General features: G+C 44.6%; 1 protein-coding gene across 3 annotated transcripts in view; it reads left to right on the top strand.

The window, feature by feature from the left end:
- The first annotated feature begins 1140 nt into the window (after window positions 1-1140).
- The window catches only part of NID2 (nidogen 2), a 93253-nt gene continuing 72378 nt past the window's right edge, over window positions 1141-22015 (top strand). For all 3 annotated transcript variants that reach the window (XM_068545456.1, XM_068545452.1, XM_068545445.1), the window contains exons 1-4: window positions 1141-1478; window positions 2156-2464; window positions 11429-11661; window positions 17439-18148. In XM_068545456.1, the coding sequence (XP_068401557.1) occupies window positions 1245-1478; window positions 2156-2464; window positions 11429-11661; window positions 17439-18148 (1486 nt within the window). In that variant the 5' untranslated portion in view covers window positions 1141-1244. The remainder of the gene's footprint in view (window positions 1479-2155; window positions 2465-11428; window positions 11662-17438; window positions 18149-22015) is intronic.

A 22015-nucleotide genomic window follows, 5' to 3' on the forward strand; every position in this document is an offset into this window, starting at 1 on the left:
AGGCATTTCCAAAGGTTTGCTTTTCCCTTCTTTTTAAATACCTTTGCTTCCAAGGACCCCATGGGGGTCCCGAGAGAGAAAACAGTCTATCTGGGAAATATCAAGCTCTTGATAATAAAATTGGTAATAAAATCTCGTCCGGATCCTGGAGCTTCGCAGCGGGGATGTTTATGGTAGATGGGGTTCCCACACACCCTCGCAGCTGGTTTGGAGGTTGTGCGATTTCCAGTCCCGCGGAGAGCTCGGGTTACCACCTCCGTGGGCGCTGTCAAGGGCAGCTTCCATGCCCGCGGGTAGCGGGCGAGAGACCCGGGGTCCCTCCACCGTGGCTCCTGACTCATTTCTGCTTGGTGTCCAAACCGGATGCCTCATTCCATGCCCCAAACAGAGCCGATCACACACTGTCGCGTTTCATGGCCTTCCCGGGTGCGGTTTTCCCCGGGGAAGGTAAACAACGCTCTTGACCCGAACTGGCAGGCATTTCGGCCTGGTGGCCCTGTCCTCCCAGGCAGTACAGCTCTCCCAGGAGGCGGCCTTCGGGAGGGGGACGGAATTTAGGAGTCAGCCCCCCGGCTTCATACAAAGGCGCGCTTCTCCGCAGCGTCTCTGGGTGGAGCGAAGAGGCCGAGGAAGCTGTGGCTGCGACAGTGCCTTTTGCTTCTTGGCCCGAGAGCCTGACCTCGAGGGCGAGGGGCGCCCGGCACCCCAGGGCAGGGCACCATCCTCGCCTTGCCAGCCTGGCGGGACACTTCGCGCCAGCCAGCAGCTGCACAAGTCGCCGCGAGGTCCCCCTTGGCGCTGAGGTCATCTCCTGCAGCGCTGCTGCCTTCGGACCGTGCGGGCCATTTGGTCCCGGAGGCGGGAGTCGCCGGCACCCCTGGGCAGCCTCGAGAGGAGGGTGAGAGTGCCCCCGCGAGCTCTCGGGGAGCGGAGGCGGAGGAGAAATGGTTCCGACCACCCCTGGCCGGGATGTTTCACCCCGCCAGCCCCGCCGGTCCGGTGACCACTGCCTTAGAAAACTTAAATGAGAACCAGATGTGGTGGCCGCTGTCGAACTTTCTCAGAGCCGGCGATTGGTCCCGGGGCCAGGGCCGCAGCCAATCAGCGCTCTGGGAGGGCCCGGAGTCCCGCCCCGCCCGGGACCCCGCCGGGATCCAGGTTGGAGGCCAGCGCAGCGGGGCTAGTGGGCTGGTTGGCGGGGCCGGGAAGCGCTCTGCCGTGGGGCAGCCCAGGGCCGAGAGAGCATGCGGGGGGACCGGGCGGACAAGCGGCCCGCGCTGCCGCCGCCGCCGCCGCCGCCGCTGCTGCTGCTGCTGCTGCTGCTGTCCCGGGCCGCGGCGCTGCACCCGGGCGAGCTCTTCCCCTACGGGCAGTCGCGAGGGGACCAGCTCCTGCAGGAAGGCGACGACGAAAGCTCGGCTGCCGTGAAGCTGGCGCTTCCCCTGCGCTTCTATGAAGCCCAATTCGGCGAACTCTACGTAAGTTTAGCTTCTTCCTGGTGCGGGGATTCTGCAGATTTCGTGCAGCTTCTGAACAGGCGTCAGTGTAGTGCGGCTCTCAGCGAACCCCTGCCTTCCGAAGGGAGGAAATAGTCCGCACAGTCGGCTGTCCCCGAGCGCCCTCGGGGTGGGACCTGGCTTTGCAGCGATGCTGTTGCCGGACCCTCTGCTTTTCCCTGCTTCAGGGGGGCGGGGGGAGGGGGGGAGGGGTTCAGAATTGTTCGCAGCCGCATAAGCGTCCCAGGCAGAAAAGAAGGTGGGATTGCCAAGCCGGCCAGTGGGGTTTCCAGTTAGGACAGCGATCGGGCTGTGCACGTCTGCAGAGCTGGGTGTTCCCTCCTCGGACCCGTAGCTTTTTTCCAGGGTTGTGCGGGAAGTGAGAAGATAACGTGAACGAGTTTTAGGGCTCCTGGACCTATTGCACCGCGCTTGTGGGCTAGGGGTGACGGGTGGGACGCCGGCTGAAGTTGCGCTGGTCGCCCTGAACCAGGAATCGGTCTCCCAGCCGATGGGGAAGGGGGAGCCTCATGCCCTGGGCGGTTCCCTTCCCTCTTTACGGAGCCCGGGTGGGCGCTCGCGTCCGGACCTGTGGTGGCCCTCCTTGGGCTTCCTGAAACGTGCGCGACCGTCACACTTTTGTCCCCCTCGTCCTCCAGGTGGTCACCAACGGCATCATCTCCACTCAGGACTTCCCCAGGGAGACCCAGTATGTGGACGATGATTTCCCCACAGACTTCCCGGCCATCGCCCCTTTCTTGGCCGACATCGACACGAGTCACGGCAGGGGCCGGGTCCTTTACCGCGAGGACACCTCCCCGGCGGTGCTGGGCCTGGCCGCCCGCTACGTGCGCGCAGGCTTCCCGCGCTCCGGCGCGCACTTCGCCCCCACCCACGCCTTCCTGGCTACCTGGGAGCAGGTGGGCGCCTACGAGGAGGCCACGCGCTGGGCCCCGCCCTCGGGAGAGGTAAGCGACCAGGGATGCTTGCTTGGCCTCTGTGCCAACCGAGGGATGGGCTTGAATTCTGGGCTGGAACCCAGGGACTGGCTTGAAATTTTTCCTGAGTCTGCTCTCCCGCTAAATCTGATGTATAGTTTGGTGGCACCAGGGCTGAAGTGGCTCGGAAGGGAAGAAGGCTGTTTTCTCCAAGCTTTCTCTGAGGGTCTGAGAGGTCACTCTTGCAAGGAGAACTGCTTAAGGGATGTGAGTGCCCCAGTGCAGATGCAGAAGGGGTTTATGGTTTGATTGTTTTTAGAATCACCTCATATATACAAGAATTATTTCTAATTACATGTTCATTGAAGGAAACACATCAGAAAATGCTGGCAATTTTAAAAAGAACAGCCACTCATTTTCCTACCACTCAAAGATAACCACTGTTAAAACAGTTTCGTGTGCATCTGCCAGAGCTTCTTCCTATCCATATCTGTATCTATCACTGTCTATTAATGATGAGTTCACATTGCACATACGGTTTTGTAACTGTTTTTTCACTGATTAGTAAACTCTGAATATGTTTAGCTGTCAATAAATATACTTCTACAACATCATTGTTAATGTTTGCATATATCCCATCCAGTGGATTTCTCATTGTGCCCACTGGTCAGCAAGGTTATTTCCAATTTTTCATCATTATATATTTGTGAAGCACTTTTTCTTTTTTAAGCTAAATCTTTGTACCATGTCACTAGTTGACATTCCAGGAAGCGGAATTGGTGGGCCAGAGTGATGCATTTTTTATAAGGTTTTAATAGCCTTTGCCAAATTGCCCTCCAGGTACCGGTTCACATGCTCCGTACTTTACAGGAGACTGCCCTTGATTCCTTGAATAGTCTCTACCTGAGAAAGTGAAACCACGTAAGCTCCCGGTCATTAGGCTTGGCAGCAACATTTGAGGTACTCCAAATGGACATCAGGTGGCGCCAGGGTGGCTTGGCAAAAGGTGAGCTGCCTCACTCCTGGGGTAGGTAAGGGCTTCCTCCTGTGAAAGTAGACCTGGATCTAAAATGTCAACTCTAAAGGCTGAAGCTCTTTGAGTTTATCTCTATTTTAACTCATCAAAGTGATTCTTAGCTATAGAAAGAGGACACATATCCTCCGTAGGTTCAGAGAGATTAACTAGCTTTGCCCACTCTCGATGAGTGATTCAAGATGGTGGCCATTCTTACTCTGTGCTCCCTGAGTAAGAGGACTATTTCCTAAAGGCTTTACTAAGCAAAGAAGATCTAGAGATACAAATCATTTGAATTGATTTTTGCCGTTCATTTTTTTGGGGGTCAGGCAACACCTAGTTTTGTTTACTGAATGATTTTTTAATGCATAGGTTTGACATTTCAGTTATTCAATTCAACAGAGTACATTCAATTCAAACAAATACACTGAGCACCTTCTTTTTTTACAAAAAAAATTTATTTTATATTGGAGTATAGCTGATTAACAATGTTGTGATAGTTTCAGGTGCACAGCAAAGCAACTCAGCCGTACATATACATGTGTCCATTCTCCCCCCAAACTCCCCTCCCATCCAGGCTGCCACATAACATTGAGCAGAGTTCCCTGTGCTGTACAGTAGGTCCTTGTTGGTTATCCATTTTTAAATATAGCAGTGTGTACATGTCAGACTCAAACTCCCTAACTATCCCTTCCCCCCGGTAACAATAAGTTTGTTCTCTAAGTCATTTATACAATGGAATATTACTCAGCCATTAAAAAGAATGAAATAATGCCATTTGCGGCAACATGGATTGTCATACTGAGTGAAGTAAGTCAGAAAGAGAAAGAGAAATATCGTATGCTATCGCTTATATGTGGAATCTAAAAAAAAAATGATACAAATGAACTTATTTACAAAACAGGAACAGACTCATAGACTTTGAGCACCTTCTTTGTTCAGGGCATTGGTCTAGGTGGAGGGTTGGAGAAAGATGAATAAGGTATGTTGCATTCATTAATTCACTTTTGTCCATAAGTTTAAAAAACATTTAAAGTTTAACATACCTATAATACAAAGTTTAGAAAATAACGTTTATAATTATACTAACCAGAGGTCACCACTGCTAGTATTTTATTGTGTTTTCTTCCAGTCTTCTTTTCTAAACATATATCTTATATGTGACATATTCATATATGTATGTGTATGTAAGTAATTTATATTTAAACATAGTTGAGATTTATTCATCCAACAAACTTTTTTGCACTTACTGTATGTCAGGACATGTAGAGACTGTGAAAGGACACATTCTTTACTCCTAAGGATGTCATAGTTTAATAGGGATATTGATTATTATTCAGTATGATAAGTGAAGTAGCATCTTGACTTAAGGAGACTAACTCTACCCCTCCCTTGTTAGGGGAACTGATCTGGGAAAGTTTCGGTGAGCAATTGTCTTTGCATCTGAGTTGAGTAGAATAGAACATTCCCAATAGAAGAGGTAGCATATGACATATCACCCATGGACTATATTGTATAATGTGTTTGGGGCATTCCATGTGGTTTCTTATTACTGAAGAGGAAGGGTGGTGGGACATGAGGCTGGGAAGGCCATGGAGCGGGGGCAGATCATGCTATGCTAGGAGTTTGGACTTGGTTCTTTGGCATTGGGCAGCTTTTGAAGGATTTTAAACAGAAGTTTTTTGTTGTTATTTTATTTTTTAAAGAGAGCTCTTTTTGACTGTATTGAGAAGGTAAGGGTTCAATGGAAAGACTGACTACTTAGACAATTATTATATATGTTGTTTATTCAGGATATCTTGTTAATTCTTATAACAACATTTTATCATGCTGTCTTCCCACAACAATGCTGCATGTTTAAGATAAGTACAGCAAGACTTATTGTTTGCTATTACCTAGTAAGTTAAGGCAATTGTCTAGAATTCTGTACATAGTGAGGCAAAGGCAGGTTTAGAATACAGATTTCTTGATTCTTAGGTTTTTGTTGTTGTTGCTTTTACCCAGACTTTTCATGCAGGACCCATTTCCTTGGCACAAGTGATGTAGGTAGACACAGCAATAGTTATACCTTTTCCAAAGACTTCCAATAAATGAGTTTTTTTTTTTTTATTGTCTCGATGTGATCTTTGTACCAGAAGAGTCCTTGGAACCATATTTCATTCAAAGGAAGAATGAATTTGGAATGAAATTTTCCAAGGACACTACCAACACCTTATTACTTCCAAATCAGTATTCCAATGCTCTTAAGTGCATTCAGCTGCATCTAGCTTATTTTTTCAACAGAGAAAGACAACGTTGAGCTGAGTGAGAGGAATCGGAGAGTTGAGCAGTTGCACAGAATCTCTGGGGTGATGAAGTCATACTAGAGCTTTAGGATTCCAATTTTATCAGGGCTTATTTGAAACTGAAAATTATAATACGGACAAGGTGACTTATTACTTTTCTCAGTTTCATCTGCAGCATGGGAATAATGCTTCTGATGTGAAGATAATGATAATAAAAAACATTTTGAAAGAAGTGGTTTATGAAAGGTTATCCAGTGACTTTGGAAGCAATGCTCCAGCCTCAGTCTTAATTTCCTAATCTGTCAAATGAAGTAGCAACGCCTACCTTACGGAACTGTTGTGAGAATTCACTAAGGTGACATTTTAAAGTAGCCATCACGGTCCCTTAGACTCAGCAAGTGCATATGCTCAGCCAATCTGTGTTCCCTTACATTGAGTTGATGGGACCAGATTCTGGTTCTTTTATTTCTCTATTTCTCTGTCTTGTAAGGATGCTGTGATGTAAGTCCTCTACTTTAGGACTCTTTAAATACAAGCTTTTCTAAATTCCAACTTCTGTCTAGGCCTTTTTATGGTGGGGGCAGAGTGGGGGAAGATTTGTAGAATCCATCTCTTTTCTAATTAAAATCAATCTTCAGACGTTGCCATATGCTGAGTTGGCTTCAGAATTTGTTTCATTTAGAAAGGAGATACTCTGTTTGGAGAGAGGATGTTTCGTTAATTACCCACATTGAAGTTTCTTCTGAATGCTTTGAAGAGCTCTGTGACATGAGTTCTCACTTTAACAGTTCTTTGGAGATAGATATTGGCAAGCAATAATCTACTTTGCTTGAAGGACTGTGCATTCTACATGGCCTTCTTAAACCTTGGCATACTAACTTCATGTTGCAGAGTTACTGGAAACTTGAAGATATCAGAGGAATGGCATCTTTACCATTTAAAACTATTTCAGATGTTGCCCTTTCTCGACATGGATGTTCGTGGTGGGTGTGACAGGATGTGGTACCTGATACTGCAAGAATATCAAGGTGTTACTGCATCTAAAAACATCACCAAATGGTGTTTATCAACTCACTCAATCTGAGACTCCTTGAACTGTCATAGGTACTTCACAGAGCAAAGTCATGGTATTGACCTTCAGAGAACTTATGGGCAGGAGACATACTGCCCATATGTTTACTTTAGCTGTGTTTTTTTTTCCGGAGGTGGGGTAGGTGAGACTGTTGTTTTGTTGTTGGTTGAAGGATGAAGGGGGATAGGGAACTGGGCTACATAGATCTGTGTGGTACAGGGAATGCATTGTTGACCTGTATTAAGTTGGGCTGAAAGAATGGATATTGAGAATGGGGCAGCAGGACAGATTGTTCTGGCCTAGGGTGTGTCCTGGGGGAAGGCCAAGAGAGCTGAGGCTGGAGAAATGGATGAAGGCAGGTGTGGTGCAGTAACATAAGATAAGCAGAAGACTTCCCAATGGAGGCTTCACCATGGGGAGGGAGGCATGCTGACTTGTTTCAAGGAATGATAGTCATTGACAGAGAGGGTTGGATCCAGGGAGAAAATGAGAGGTAAAAGCAGGACACTGTTGTAGCTTTCTGAGCTCTGAAGCTGAGGTCCAGAAGAGGGGAGGTCTACAGTCTACCTGAAAGAGTTTAGCCTCTGTCTGAGATATAGCTATGCAGACATAGAGAACAGAGACATATATGGAAATTGGTTAAAGAAATGCTGAAGTTTTGCTAAAGACTAAGTGTCAGGAAGGTTATAATATTAGTGATGTGATAGTACTGAGCATTTATTTTTGAATTTTTTGGCAGGATCTGTAGGATTTAGGGAAGAAAGAAATGAACGCGGGAAAATCATGCATATGACAGTGACCTATAGGTAACGGGAGATGGAGAAATATACTAAGGAATGGAGATTACTGTTCACACCAAACACTGGAGGCCAGAAGTCAATGACGCTATGACTGTAGACAGCATGTGACCCTAGAGAAAACAGGGAAGAGAACTTTGTGACGTGTGTCGGAGACACCCTACTTCTTAATTTTCATTGTAGTTTTTGTAAACCACTCTAGGCAAACCCCTTTGGGACATGGATGTCACCGTTGTGATTTTTTTGGCCAGATGGCTGAAATTAATTAAATCAGTTGCAAAAATCAGGAGCTCATTGAGGGGCATGTTTCCTATTTATCAGCCTGGCTCTGCCAAGCATCAAGTCAACACTGATTAGCAATGTCCCACACCTGGGAGGGAGAGCCCAGCGCTGCCTGATTTCTGCCGAGGGCTCTGGCTTTTCTCTCTTTCTGATAACAGGATGGCAGACCTTGAAGCTCCGAAGCACTGGCCCTGCTCCTCTTCCTCCCTGGGATCCTGAGGGAGTTGGGAACTGGTGACCCTTTTGTGGGGTTTGGCAGCCCATCTGAGGCTTTCCCTTCAGGGACAGAGCATGTGGGGTTCTTGCGAAGACTTTTCTCCAGGAATGTGAAGACCTTTCCGGTCTGGAAGCCTGTCAAGGAGTGCTCCTGGGGGAGGAGCCCTGCAGGACATCATGAAGAGGGCTCTTTAGCGATTAGATGTAGAATTTTGTGGAACGGAGAGAACTTTAAAAGTGATCATTTGGTATGCGGGTGGTTTTTAAACAGCCAAACTTTTTTGGCTTTTTTGGATCCTATATTCTATTTAAAATTCTTCTATTTGCCTATTTCGGTGGAGACAAGTAGATTAAATAAATGCTTGCCACCTGTAGTAAGTGCTTGTCTCAGGATGGCATATAAAAGACATTGAATAAATTTTCATTGAAATGAACTTGTTGACTGGCTGAAAGAATGAATAAAATAAAGTGCTAAATACCCAGACCCCACAGTAAAAAGCCAGACTCTCCCCTTCACAGCTCTGTTTACTTTTTCCCTCCCCTCCCATCCCCTTCAATTCCTTCACAATCTATGGGACCTCCTTATCTTATAGAATTTCTCTAGACTTAGAACCAGGATTCCTCCTATCTGACGTTTATTGTGGGCAATCAATGCCAGGAACTTTGAAAGCTTTGCTTTTTAAAACAGAATCTGTCTCCTTCCTTAATTACCTTTCTTTCTCTAGTTGAACTTTATTTGGACTAAAGTAAAACTGAAGTTATTGAATCTGAAGTTATTGAATCTGAAGTTATTGAATCATTAATCGATGATGTACTGAATAGCATATACTCTGTATAGACATGATACAGGACAGCCTTTGTTTACATTTGGCAGAAGTTATGGCTTCCGAGCTTTGAGAAATTCTAGAAAACATCCCTTGCCTTTTGTTTTTGGAAAAGTCAGGCTTTCCGGATGAAGCAATCAACAACGACAACAGTAACAAATATATGAGCACTGCCCCCTGCCCCCCATCATTAAGTTTCTGAACTTAAAGAAAGAAAGAAAGAAAGAAAAGCAAAAACCCAAGCCAAGCAAGGTGACCTTTTCTGTGTTGGAGATCTAAAAGAAAGTTTGGATAGTATTTTGGTTTTTTTCTGGAAAAGCATTTTAACACCTGAATTTCTTTGTCTTGTAAGCAAACCCTCAAAACTGTACTTTGAAATTAAACATAGGAAAGAAGAATCAACACTAGGAAAGAGCTTGACCACCGTATGGGGAAGGACCCAGGACAGAACAAAATGCAGGCCCTTGCCTCTTGTTTGCTGTTTCATTTAGTAAAATGTGATGTGCTTCTCTCTGCCTAATTTTGTCTGTCTAGCAAAATGGGGAAACCGTGCTACTTATCAGTAAATAACGTTTCTAGGAGCCACATTGTTTAGGAAGTGGTGGTATTTATAAATACCTCCCCTGCTGCCTGCTAAATTGTAAAAGGAGTGGGATTTAGTGACAGAGGTGTTCTCAGAGACCTTAATATAACACCTTTTTTAAGATACTCAAGCACCATTAACTGATCATTTGGGGGGAGGTAGCTGGATGTAGGTAAGGCAAAAATGTGTCTTGTTGAAAATACGAGAGTAAGTTGAACTTTAAGGAGTGATTCTATAAGGACCTGGGTGCTGAGTCTGTGACTAACTCAGGCTCCTGGACTCTCTTTCTGGTCTGCTTTGGCTTCTGCAGTGTTTATTAATGTTCACAGGCAGCCTCTGCAACGCCTCCCCACCCCAGCCCTTAAGGTGTTGGGTCCACGCCCTCCTCTCTGGCCTCTACTACCTCCTCCAGCAATTCTCCTAGAATCCCAGCCATGGTTGCTTCCCTGTCCTAAGCTCTGAGACTGTCCTGGGCAGCGGCTGCATCCTTTGTTCCTCGGCCTCTTTGTGCCAAGCATACTGTCGAGTGCTTAGTAGGTACCTGGCTGTTTGAAGTAATGTACAAGTGAATTAATAAACTGAGTTTACAAACATGTAAGCAGCTAACCGGGCAAAACGAGGTGAGTGCTAACTTGAAACACTGAGATGCTGCAGAGGGTCAGAGAACAGCAATAAATCTACAGGGAATCGCAAAACCCCTCGGAGAGGGGCAGCATTAGAAGGTCAGGAGTGTTTCCAGGCACAGGAAAACGTGAGCAAATGTGCAGAAGCATCAAAGTACATGGGGCAAATGGACAATATTAAATAATCTGGTGGAGATGCAGGGGATCTGAGCCTGAGAAGAGAGTTTGCAGCTTATAAATCACCTGAGATGGCCGGCCAAGGAGTGGTTGGGACAGGCTGGTGGTGCAGGGCAGGGACCCTGGCCGGCCTGCCACCGCATACTAGTAGCCTGACCTTAGGCAGATCTCTTAGCTCCTATGTCTTTGTTTCCTCATCTGAGAAATGAGGGTAGGGTAACTCTGGTGCTGGTGTCAAAAGGTAGATGGGGGCTTCCCTGCTGGTGCAGTGGTTAAGAATCCGCCTACCAATGCAGGGGACATGGGTTTGAGCCCTGGTCCAGGAAGATCCCACATGCCACGGAGCAACTAAGCCTGTGCACCACAACAACTGAGCCCGTGTGCCACAAGTACTGAAGCCCATATGCCTAGAGCCCGTGCTCTGCACGCAACAAGAGAAGCCACCGCAATGAGAAGCCCGCACACCGCAACAAACAGTAGCCCCCGCTCGCCGCAACTAGAGAAAGCCTGTGCGCAGCAACGAAGACCCAACACAGTCAAAAATAAATAAATGAAATAAATTTATATATAAAAAAAAAAAGGTAGTTGGAAGAGAATAGAGAGTAAGGCTTTGGGATCAGTAAGGAGGCCTTTTGATCAGCCAGTGCCTCATACCACCCCTGCCCATAATGGGCATTCAATAAATACGTGAATGAGTGAATGAATGAATGAATGAATCATTTAGATGAGTGCCCAGGGCAGAAACCTAGGGCAGTGGCTGTGGGAATGTACAAGTTAATTTTGCTACTTGCTCTCAGCTCTGAAAGAAGTTTGGATGAAAGAAGTTTGAAACCTTAAAAAATAGCTTTATTTTTTTTAACCAGCGTTTTTTTTTTACCTATGCATATTTCAACTATTAATCTAAATTGACAAAAGATGATTATAACAATAATATAGCTTATGTAATTATGTTTATAACTTGGAGAGGAAATTTAAAAGAATATTATGTGTAAAAACAATTTAGAGAAATCCTGAGAAGGGGGACAACCCTTTGCATTTTATAATGCTTTGCTTGCATTTTGGGTTTTTTTTTTGTTTTTTGTTTGTTTTATTAAGAATATTTTCTATTTTTTTTTCACAGCTGAATACTTTCCAAGCAGTTTTGGCATCTGATAAGTCTGACACCTACGCCCTCTTTCTTTATCCTGCCAATGGCCTTCAATTCTTTGGAACCCGCCCCAAAGAATCTTACAATGTCCAGCTCGAGCTTCCAGCCCGGGTGGGCTTCTGCAGAGGGGAGGTCGATGACCCGAAGAGAGAGGGACCATATTTCAGCTTGACTAGCACTGAACAGTCTGTGAAAAATCTCTACCAGTAAGTAACATAGGGCTTACGCCCTTTCCTGTTGGAATGTAAAGACCCTTAGGAGCTACCTAAACTTGAGTGGCCCTACCCATTAAATATCATCTCCGTGCTTTCTAAGCAAGGGATCAGATCAAAACCAGGAACTAGGCTAGACCCTGGGAGGAGCACGTTGACCAAAATATAAACAGTCCTTTATTTTTCCTGCCCTATTGGCTATAGATACCGGAAACAGAACTCTGTGTGTGTGTGTGTGTGTGTGTGTGTGTGTGTGTGTGTGTGTGTGAGCACAGCCACTGAGGCTTGCTATGGAAAACATTGCCCTTGGAACCACATAAAAATACCCAGTAATACAACTGCCCAGGTTGAGGTTTTTCCAGGTTAATCGTTTCACAGCTGGAGACGTTGTGAGTTAGTCTTTTGGACGGAGAGGTGCTAAAAGTTAAGAGTAGTGTAATTTGGGAAAAAAAAAAGGAAAACCAAACAAACAGATTGGTAGATTTTTGGAAGTCTCAGGATTTCTCAGTGGCTTCATTATCTGAAATCGTCCGGAGGGTTTTCCATGCAATGCCTGGGACCAGGCACATTCCTTAGTCCCATCACATAAGATCACTCTGCTCGTGCACATCGTGCCCAGTATCTGGGTTAGCACCTGTTGATATTTACTAATTTCCAGGCTCTAAAAAAATATCTCTGCTTTTATCCCTTCCCTGAATACTGGTCTAGAAGCCAGACGGAATATATTGGTTACCTGGCCTCCCTTGGCGCCTCTAAGATTCGTTACATGATTCCTGGGTATTGGAACATCTTACACTTTTGCATGCCATCTGCTTTACTCAGAGACCAGAGAGCGGGCCCTACAACCAAATAGGGTTACTCAGAGCTGACATTTATTGAGAGCTTACTGTATGCCAAACTTGTGCTAAACACTTTCTAGAAGTTCTCTTAATTAAAACTCAACAAGAATCTCAGGGGCTAAGTTCTTCTCTTTTCTCAATGTGACACATGAGCTTAGGGAAGTTAAGTTGCCTATAATCTCAAAGTTATGAAGTGGCAAAGCCAATATTCAACCACAAGTCTGGAGCTCTGAACTACTTATTTTATGCTGAATCCTGGCCTGCTTTCCCCTTCTCATGACTCATGTCGGACATCTTTTGAGCTCCACCAAGGTTGCCTTTTAGTCTTGACTCTGGAGAAAACTTAGCTCCTTGTTTTCTGTCCCCTGGTTCCACCCTCCTCTTCTACTCTGGAGCCCATAGGTTCTCTGCCTCTCAGACATTATCGAGAGCTCACCATGGGCCAAGGGCTGGAAAGAGAAAGATGTCTAAGGCCCAGGCCCTGCACACAAGCAACCTGCACTCTCCTAGAGCAAACGGACAAACTACAGTTCCAGAGAATGGGAGTAAGTGCTAACACCTCCTCAGGGTACAGGAGGCAGTGAGGGCCGAAAAGCCGGAGGGAAAAAGCAGGCGTGTTCCCCCACCATAGCCGTAATGGCCTCTAAGAACTCACACAGACACATGCACGCACACACGTACACATATACACCACTTCCACTTACCTCCCTCCACGCCTACCTCATCTTTATCTTCCATGCTTCATAGAAACCTCTGAGTTGCTTGATTGAAAGTGGAAGATATGGGGCCAAAATGACCAGCAGAGGAATTTTTCTTTAGTAGAATCTGTACTTAGTATAAAAACTAAAATAAAGTACAAACAATGCTGAGAAATGTGAAATAAAAGTAAAAATTACCCATTCTCACTACTTCAAGTGATAACCATTATTAACAGTCATTCCAGAATTTTAGGTTTATGCAAAACCTTTTTCAAAACCAAAATGATTCTTTTGTTATACATATGGCATCTTCCCATTTATCACTGTCTATGGGTGTCTTTCAGTAAGATATCTGCTACATTATTATTTGAACGCTATACAACATGGCATCATATATAGCCTGTATTATTAAGACAATAACTTATTGATGAACATTTAACTTATTTCTGGTTTTTCCTTTTATAATTATTGTTTCAGTAAACAAAATAATACACATTGCTCAGATGCTCATTTGTCTTAAAGGTAAATTCTTGAAAGTAGAATTGCTGAGAAAGGATATATGCAGTGTAACATTTTAATGTATGCTAACCACCTGCCCTTCAGAAACCCTGCACCAACTTACATTCTCACCAGTAAGGAGGGCTGTGATCAACAGTGTCTGTTTCCTACAAGCTTCTAATCTTTCTAGTATTTGTGAATCTGATAGGTGTAAAATGTTCATATTTTCACTCTAATTTCTTTGATTACTAGTAAAACTGAACACCTTTTCATATGGTTAATAGCCATTTCTTTGCTATTTTCTATTGAGGTGTTTACAAAGACCTTTAACAAATAAGAAAAAACCTAGTAAAGATATTTCCTGTCAAATGCTGTGAATATTTTTATCCAGTTGTTCATCTTTAAAGTTAGTTATGATCTAGGAGGTATAGGTTTAGGGTTGTCAAAGTTATTGGCCTTTTCCTTTATGATTTCAGGTCTTGGTATTATTCTTAGAAAGGCCTTCTGTACCTCCAAATTATAGAAATGTTCCTCAATTTAATCTTCTATTTTACATTTATTTATTTATTTATTTATCTGGGGTGTGTGTGTGCGTGTGTGTGTGTTTTATTGAAGTATAGTTGATTTACAATGTTGTATTAGTTTCAGGTGTACAGCAAAGTGATTCAGATATATATATATATATTTTTTTTCAAATTCTTTTCCATTATAGGGTATTACAAGATACTGAATATAGTTCCCTGTGCCATTCAGTAGGTCCTTATTGGTTATCTATTTTATATATAGTAGTGTGTATATGTTAATCTCAAACTCCTAATTTATCCCTCCCCGCCTTTCCCCTTTGGTAACCATAAGTTTGTTTTCTATGTCTGTGGGTCTGTTTCTGTTTTGTAAATAAGTTTAGTTGTATCTTTTTTCTTTTTAAGATTCCATATATAAGTGATATCATGTGATATTTGTCTTTCTCTGCCTGGCTTACTTCACTCTGTATGATAATCTCTAGGTCCATCCATGTTGCTGCAAATGGCATTATTTCATTCTTTTTTATGGCTGAGTAGTATTCCATTATATATATGTACCACATCTTCTTTATCCATTCATCTGTCAATGGACATTTATGTTGGTTCCATGTCTTGGCTATTGTCAATAGTGCTGCAATGAACATTGGGGTGCATGTATCTTTTTGAATTATAGTTTTCTCCAAATATATGCCCAGGAGTGAGTGGGATTGCAGGATCATATGGTAACTCTATTTTTAGTTTTTTAAGGAACCTCCATACTGTTTTCCATAGTGGCTGTTATCAATTTACATTCCCACCAACAGTATAGGAGGGTTCCTTTTTCTCCACACCCTCTCCAGCATTCATTAGTTAAAATTTCAAAAATATGCAGAAAAGTGGAGGGAGTCATCTAGATTTACAAGCTGTTGACATTTTGCCATCTTCATCATTTTTTTTCTTTTTTGCATAAGTGATTTAAAGTAAGTGACACACAGCATGCCATTCACTCCTCAATGCTTCAGTATGCATCTATAAAAAATAAAGTTATTCTCCTCGTCAATGGAATTGTTGTCTTCCTCAAACTTGTCTCATAATTATAAGCTCAGAGGTCATAAATTATATAATTCATAGTGTGTTTGTCATAACTCTTCTTCTGCACATTTAAATATGAATGTACACATTTGTATTTTTTGAGATTATACTTTCCTACCTCCTGGAAGACAGTAGTTACTAAGTACTTATTACATGCAGGGCCCCATGCTGAACATTTTATGTGATTTTCTAACTTAATCCTCCTAACAACCCAGGGAGGAAGGCACTGTCATCTCATTTTGTAGCCTTGTTTTCCTTTCTAGGAAATAAAGTTCTTTCTGTCGCTAAGCTTTCCAAATGACCTTGGATTTTAGGATAAACTCAAACTGGCTACTTTCTCATCATGCACAATGACAAAAGCCAGGGTAGTGATTTATATTTAATTAGAAGATTATTTTATTTAGCTTTTATCTGTCATAATTTGTATTTTCCTACTCTTTTAAGCTTTTATAGTTTTCTGTTTCTGACTTCAAGAAGAAATTTCACAGCTGCAACACCTCTGATGTGATAATAAACTCAACATCCTCAGATCTTCAGAATTCTCTCTTATCGTCTTCAGCGTTCCTTGCTTGCTTGCCAAAAAGCACCGGCATTAATTCTTAGAACCGACCAAGTCTACATAGCATACTGCACAAAGGATCACAGTTTTGCTTTCTATGCTCCTGTTTCCCTGAAGTAATTCCAACAGCAGCAGTGGCAACAACAACAATATACAAGGGGGTGGGGATTGATTGATTGATTCTTGGAATTGTGTTAAAAATATTATTGCTATGGAAATCCACATGAATATGATGAGTACCAACCTAAATGAGCAAAAGTCTCTTGTCCCTATATGACTCAATGAATTTCCTGTTGTCTTATTAGTCATTAACTGATTTCTCATGGACTGACTTTTGAGGAAATCCCACAGCATGAGAGACTTAGAGCCTGGCGTTTGGGCCATATGCCAGAGAGTACAGAAATGGGTGTATTCAAGCCAGCCAGACCCTTTGTTCCTTCAGGTTTTTTCTTATTTTTTTTGAAATTGTGTATGGGGTTATCCTCTTTGGAATGTATCACTGACTAAAATAATGGATCGCTGGGATATTTGGAAGGCTGAATGGAGCCCGTGTTCTTTTCTAGTGGGGGAAACGCGTGAGCTCCCTGGCTCCAGATGTTTCTGGATACCTCTCACCTGTGACCCGTGGCAGTTTGATTAACTTGCTTTCTTATTTTCCCCTTAACTTTGTTCTACATTTGCTCAACATTTTTGAGACTTAGGCATTTCTATTTCTTTGAATTTTTTGACATGGGTTCACCAGTCTCTGTGAATTAGTTGATTGATTAATCCACGTGACTAAACCCCAAAATGTCTCTAACATTCTGTAATGTAGAGTAAGATAATTAAGATGTGGATTGACTCTAGTGTATTAGCTTTCTGATGTAATGTGGATGTTCAGAACACGGGCTTTGGTGGTAGTGCTGACTTCAAGTCCAAGCTCTGTCAGTTATTAATTGTGCAACCTTAAGAAGATTAATCTCTCTAAACCTGTTTTCTCCTCTGAAAAATTGGGCATGATCACTTCCCCTACCTTGCAAGTTGTGTTGAAGAATGTTGAACACTTGGCATGTAACTAACTCTCAAATAAAAAATATTGTTTAAGGGTTTGGCAAAAATGTTTAAGCATATGTTTTCTTGAGTTTGTTAAAAGTAGAGGAAGGATAAAATATTGCCACATTCCCTATTTGTTTTCAAATAGCCATTTAGATAAAACGTGTAGAGCAGAATTCTGATTTGAGGGTCTGGCAATTCTGATTTGAGGGTCTGGCATAAAACATGTAGAGCAGAATTCTGATTTGAGGGTCTGGCAATTCTGATTTGAGGGTCTGGCATAAAACATGTAGAGCAGAATTCTGATTTGAGGGTCTGGCATTGGGTAGACACATGGCCTTTGAAACCCATTGTTAAATAAGAGGTAGTTTACATCAAAATTCCAGTATAATCTTTAGTTACCGTGTAAGTCTGGTTTTATTTGGGTTTCCTGCCAGTGAAAACTCTGAATCTGATCTTAATAGTCTTTCAGTTTTAAAATAAATCGCTCGCCTTTGTGGGAAGGTGGTGGATGGACACTTTTGTGACAATGTCCTGTTTCCTTTTTATTTAGACACAGCAACCTGGGGATTCCTGGAGTGTGGGCCTTTCATATCGGCAGCACCTCCCCGTTGGACAATGTCAGGCCAGCGACAGTTGGAGGAGACCTTTCCAAAGCCCACCCTTCGGCTCCCCTGGGACATTCCTTCAGCCGTGCTGCGGCCCTCGAGGGTGACTACACTGAGGGCAATTTGGATTATTATGATGAGAACGAGGAGGACGTCGAATACCCCCCCGGTGAGCCAGAGGAAGCATCGAATGGCCACAGCACAGTCGATGTTTCCTTCCACTCGGAAGCTGATTCGAGGCCGTTAGGAGGTGGGATCTCTCCCCCAGATTCTGAGCTGGCCTCCCCTTTGCCACGTCCAACATCTAGGGATGGGCCTGAAACAGACTCTGCCACCTTGAACCCTCCAACCAAAGAGGGGAGGCCTCAGGGGGAGACAGATGCCCCAGATTTAAAAGGCCGAGCTGAGTCTTCTGAACAGCCAGCGACCACAGTCCCTGCTCCAGCAGAGACTGGAGATTCACTGGATCCTTCCCAGCAAGCCCCGCCTCCCTACCCAGATGGACGGGCACAGCCTGCAGACAGAGATGTTCCTCCAGCCCATCCAGGAGGAGAGGCGGTTCTTCCAAATTACCCCGGGCCGGATCACACTCCACCCCTGGGTCGCAGGAGGCAAGTGGTCGGAGTGGAGGACGACATCAGTTCCAACACTGAGGGTAAGTGGGTTTGAACCCTGGGTACTAAGCATTCATTGAAACAATGCTGGTCTTCCAGAGAGTCGTGAATTTTCTCTCAAGCGAGTTGAGGGAAGAGTTTCGCAAAAAGAAGCTTGGGACTGATTTCTAAAACCCATTGTTTCAGGAGATAGAGTATCTTTCCTTTGCCAAAGAAATCTTGGCAGGCAAATTCTGTTTGGAATCTCTTGACCATTACTAATGTTTTATTTATTTATTTATTTATTTTAAAAATGGGCCTCATGAATCCCGTGGGGAAGAACTGGGGTTGCTCGTGCCAGCTGTGCTCTCACATGGAATGAAGTTATTTCAGTCTGAAAGTTCAGCAAAGGTAAAACGTTTTGAGGCTTCGCACACATTACGGGAATGGAGGGCTTCAGGCTTTAGTTTCAAGCAGCGGGTTGTGCTGGCTCGGATGAACATTCCGGATTCTTCCTCTGTGATGGGATGACCCCGGTGCTCCCCTCGCTTAGAGACACGGCGGTGGGGTGTGGGAGAGGGGACCCCTGGGGAGAGAAAACGGCGAACCACCTGTGTCTTGTCAATTCTGGTTCACGGCTGTGCAGCTGTGCTAGTCAGCTCCCCGGAGACTTGCCCTCATTTCATGACTCACCGACCAGAGCGAGGGGCCAGCAGAGAAATGCCAAGGGGAGGTGATGATTAATTAATACAGACACGGAGCCCATGTCACCTTCTACTGAAGGCGAGACTTGTCATGTCAGCTCTTTCTTCCCCGTCAGGGATGTAAACACCTGAATGGGAAACTGGCCACGGATTCATCCCATTTGTTCCAGGGACTGCTCATCTGACCTCTGACGGGAGGAGAGAGGTCAGAGGTGAAAGCGTTCTTTAGGACCTTTGTGTTTTTCCTTCACTTTTTCTGTTTCCCATACTTTTTATGGTAAAACAGGTTGACCTAGCAGAGGGTCTTCCAGGTGGCTCTGCTGTGGTCCTGATCTGCAAGAATTTGCTTGAAGAAGCCCTTCTTTCAGGAGAGGTGAAACTGTTTTGTGACTGAGGTGGCACTGTGTAATGATTACAGGGAGAACGTCGGTGTAGGTTTGAATCCTGGCTGTCACGCTGGCTGGGTGACACTTTATGTAGCGTCCAAGCCTCCAGTTTCTCCTAAATTTGTCGAGAGGATTAAAAGAGATAACGAAGTTCTTTGGCTAGCGTCTGTACTAGTTGGATCTTAATAAATGGCGGCTGCTGTTACTAATTATAGAGGATTTAAAGCAGTGGGAATGGGGGTGGGGCAGTAGAGAATGAAGAGCGGGCTTGTTAAATACTTGTGCCTTAATTTGTGCCTAAGGACCACATTTCTCTCAAGTTGAAGATGTGAAGTTTATTGGAAGGCGTCAGAACCTTCACACCCTTCTGATAGTCTCCTGAGTTTTCAGCATAAGTGCCGTATATCTAAACAAAATGTAAAGCCAAGTATCAAAGACACTTTGATCAAAGAGATTTTGAGGTAAAGATGTGCTCCTATGTGGTCTTTTCATTTGTGAGTTGTGATTTCCTGCCCTGGGAAGAGCTTGGAATATTAGAAAGCAGATCCCTGCAGTGAGTTGTTAAAGGGTTAAGAAGAAGGGGCTGCACATCCTGCTTTGAACTGTGAAGGGCTGCAAAAGCTGGAATAGCTGTAGGGGTCTAGGGAACTGGCCGTAGAGAAAAACAGGCAGCAGCCAGAACCCTCGCGGGGCATGAACTATGTATGATATTTATCAGCTTCTGGATGACGTCTACCACTGACATCTTAGAAATGGCAAAATGCCTTCTAAACAGCTGGTTAATACAATGAAACATTTAGGAAAAAATATCTAACTAGAAGTTTTTGAAACGCGAAGAAAAAAGAAATCAACCACCATATTAGCAGAGAGGGAAAGCTTTAAAACTTGAAAGCAGAAAGGGAAAAATAGGTGAACCTCTGGTTTCACCTTAGGCTTTAGGAAGACTCGGTATCCATGGGGAATTTGTTCCAGGATCCCCCCGCAGATACCAAAATCTTTGGATGCTCAAGCCCCTTAGTCAGCCCTCCGTATCCACGGTTCTGCATCCTCAGGCCCCCCCAAATGCGGGTTCCCCTAACCGCAGATCCTTAACATTGCACAGGATCCGCCGTTCCTTGAATCCGCGGAGATAGCGGGGAGCTGACTGTATAGAACCACGCAATTGTTAATTACTGGGTTTTTCTTGGCAGTGAACTTTGTTTTTTCAAACAAAACGTTGGCATCCCAGAGGTCCATCAGGCAAAAGTGGACCCCCTCTGGGAAAGCCGGTGGGCGGGGTGGCAGAGACTCCCACCAAAGAGCGCCTGCTAACTGTCCAGCCTCAAGCCATCTTGCCCAGCTTTTCCTACTGATGCAGTGGAGGAGTGTGGATTTTGGTGTTTGATGGACTTGAGCTTGACCCCCAGCTCTGCTATGTGGTTTGGGATAAGACATTTTCTCTGTTTGACTCTCATTTTCTTCAGCTAGAAAATGGAGATAATGTAGACCTCATCAAAGAGTTGCAAGAATTAAAATTGGGCATGGAAGCACTGTGCCCAATAAATTTTAGTTTCCCCTTGAAGCTTCATAGCAGTCAGCTTGGTAAACCAAGAAATTAAAATTTAAAGCCCTCCCCCAAATATCTCTCCCTTCTCTTTTAAATTTTTTTTTCCCCCTTAGGGACTCTTTTTATAGACTTTTTGTTGAGAAATCTAGATTCTTTTTAGATCATGTCCACACCAGGCAAGAATGTCCCAATTTCACTCTAGTTCTAGCCTCGATCGTATTATTTGCTTTGTTCTGTTTTCATAGACCACAGAACCGGCAGTAAATTGGATGCACAAGCTTTCTCTGTCTCAGGGGTCTTACTTCTCCAAGCAGCTCTGGAAGCTTGTTGTCAAACCAAAAGTTACCTGAGCATCTGCCCTGTGCCCTTCTCTGACCGGGGCACTAGTGGAAGTTTTCACTGGTATTTATCAAATGTCCACTCAGACTCTGAGAGGAAACTTTGCTTGGATTGCACTAGCACAGTTAATCCTCAGAATTGCCCTGTGGGGTAGATACTATTATCCTTCTCACAGTACAAAGAAGGAAATTGAAGGCTGAAAATACTGAGTGATTTGTCTGCGTAAGAGGCAGACCAGTACTGCAGGGAAGCCGTGAAGATTAGAGCAAGCTGTCAGGTAGCACAGCGCAGGGCAGATTCACCTGTGGTGCCATCAGGGAAGTCTTCGTGGAGGAGGAGGGCTTGAGCCAGGCCGTGGGGTCAGAGTCTCAGTTTAGAGAGGGAGAAAGTGGGGCATATTCTGGACAGAGGAGTGATAAGAGTGGAGGTGGTGAGGTGGAAATGGAGAGGGAGGGAGTGAGTGAGTGAGTGAGTTGGGGGCGGGGGATGTGAGAGGCAGCTGCCATCGAGGCTCCAGATGCCTAGGACCAGAGACTGCCGGTGTTGTGGGCATCAGGACAAGCTTGATTCACAGGGGTCGTAGAGATTTTTAAACCTGCCCAGGTGGTGCAATGGGGAGCTGAATTTGACCTCAGTCTGCATGATGAATTGGAAAGGGGGAGGGACACCTGGCTTTCAGAGACCTCAGGTGTTCTCACTCCACCATGGGATCCTGTTGATTTTACTTAGACGGCATTCACGGCATTCACGCAGGGCAGGCCCAGGGTGTGAACAGGGATTTCCCTGTGGCTTCTGGTCCAACTCTACTTCTGGCCTTGGGAGAGGCCTCAGGAATGTGTTGCTCAAGCAGCTTCTACCCTGGGATGAATTCGAACAGGCTCTGCTGCCCAGCCCAGCCTTCCAGGCACAAAAGCCCCTCTCCCGCGTGCACCCCAGGTTGCTGAGGGACTGTGA

Source organism: Eschrichtius robustus, chromosome 1 (genome assembly GCF_028021215.1).
Source record: "Eschrichtius robustus isolate mEscRob2 chromosome 1, mEscRob2.pri, whole genome shotgun sequence".
NCBI lineage: Eukaryota > Metazoa > Chordata > Mammalia > Artiodactyla > Eschrichtiidae > Eschrichtius > Eschrichtius robustus.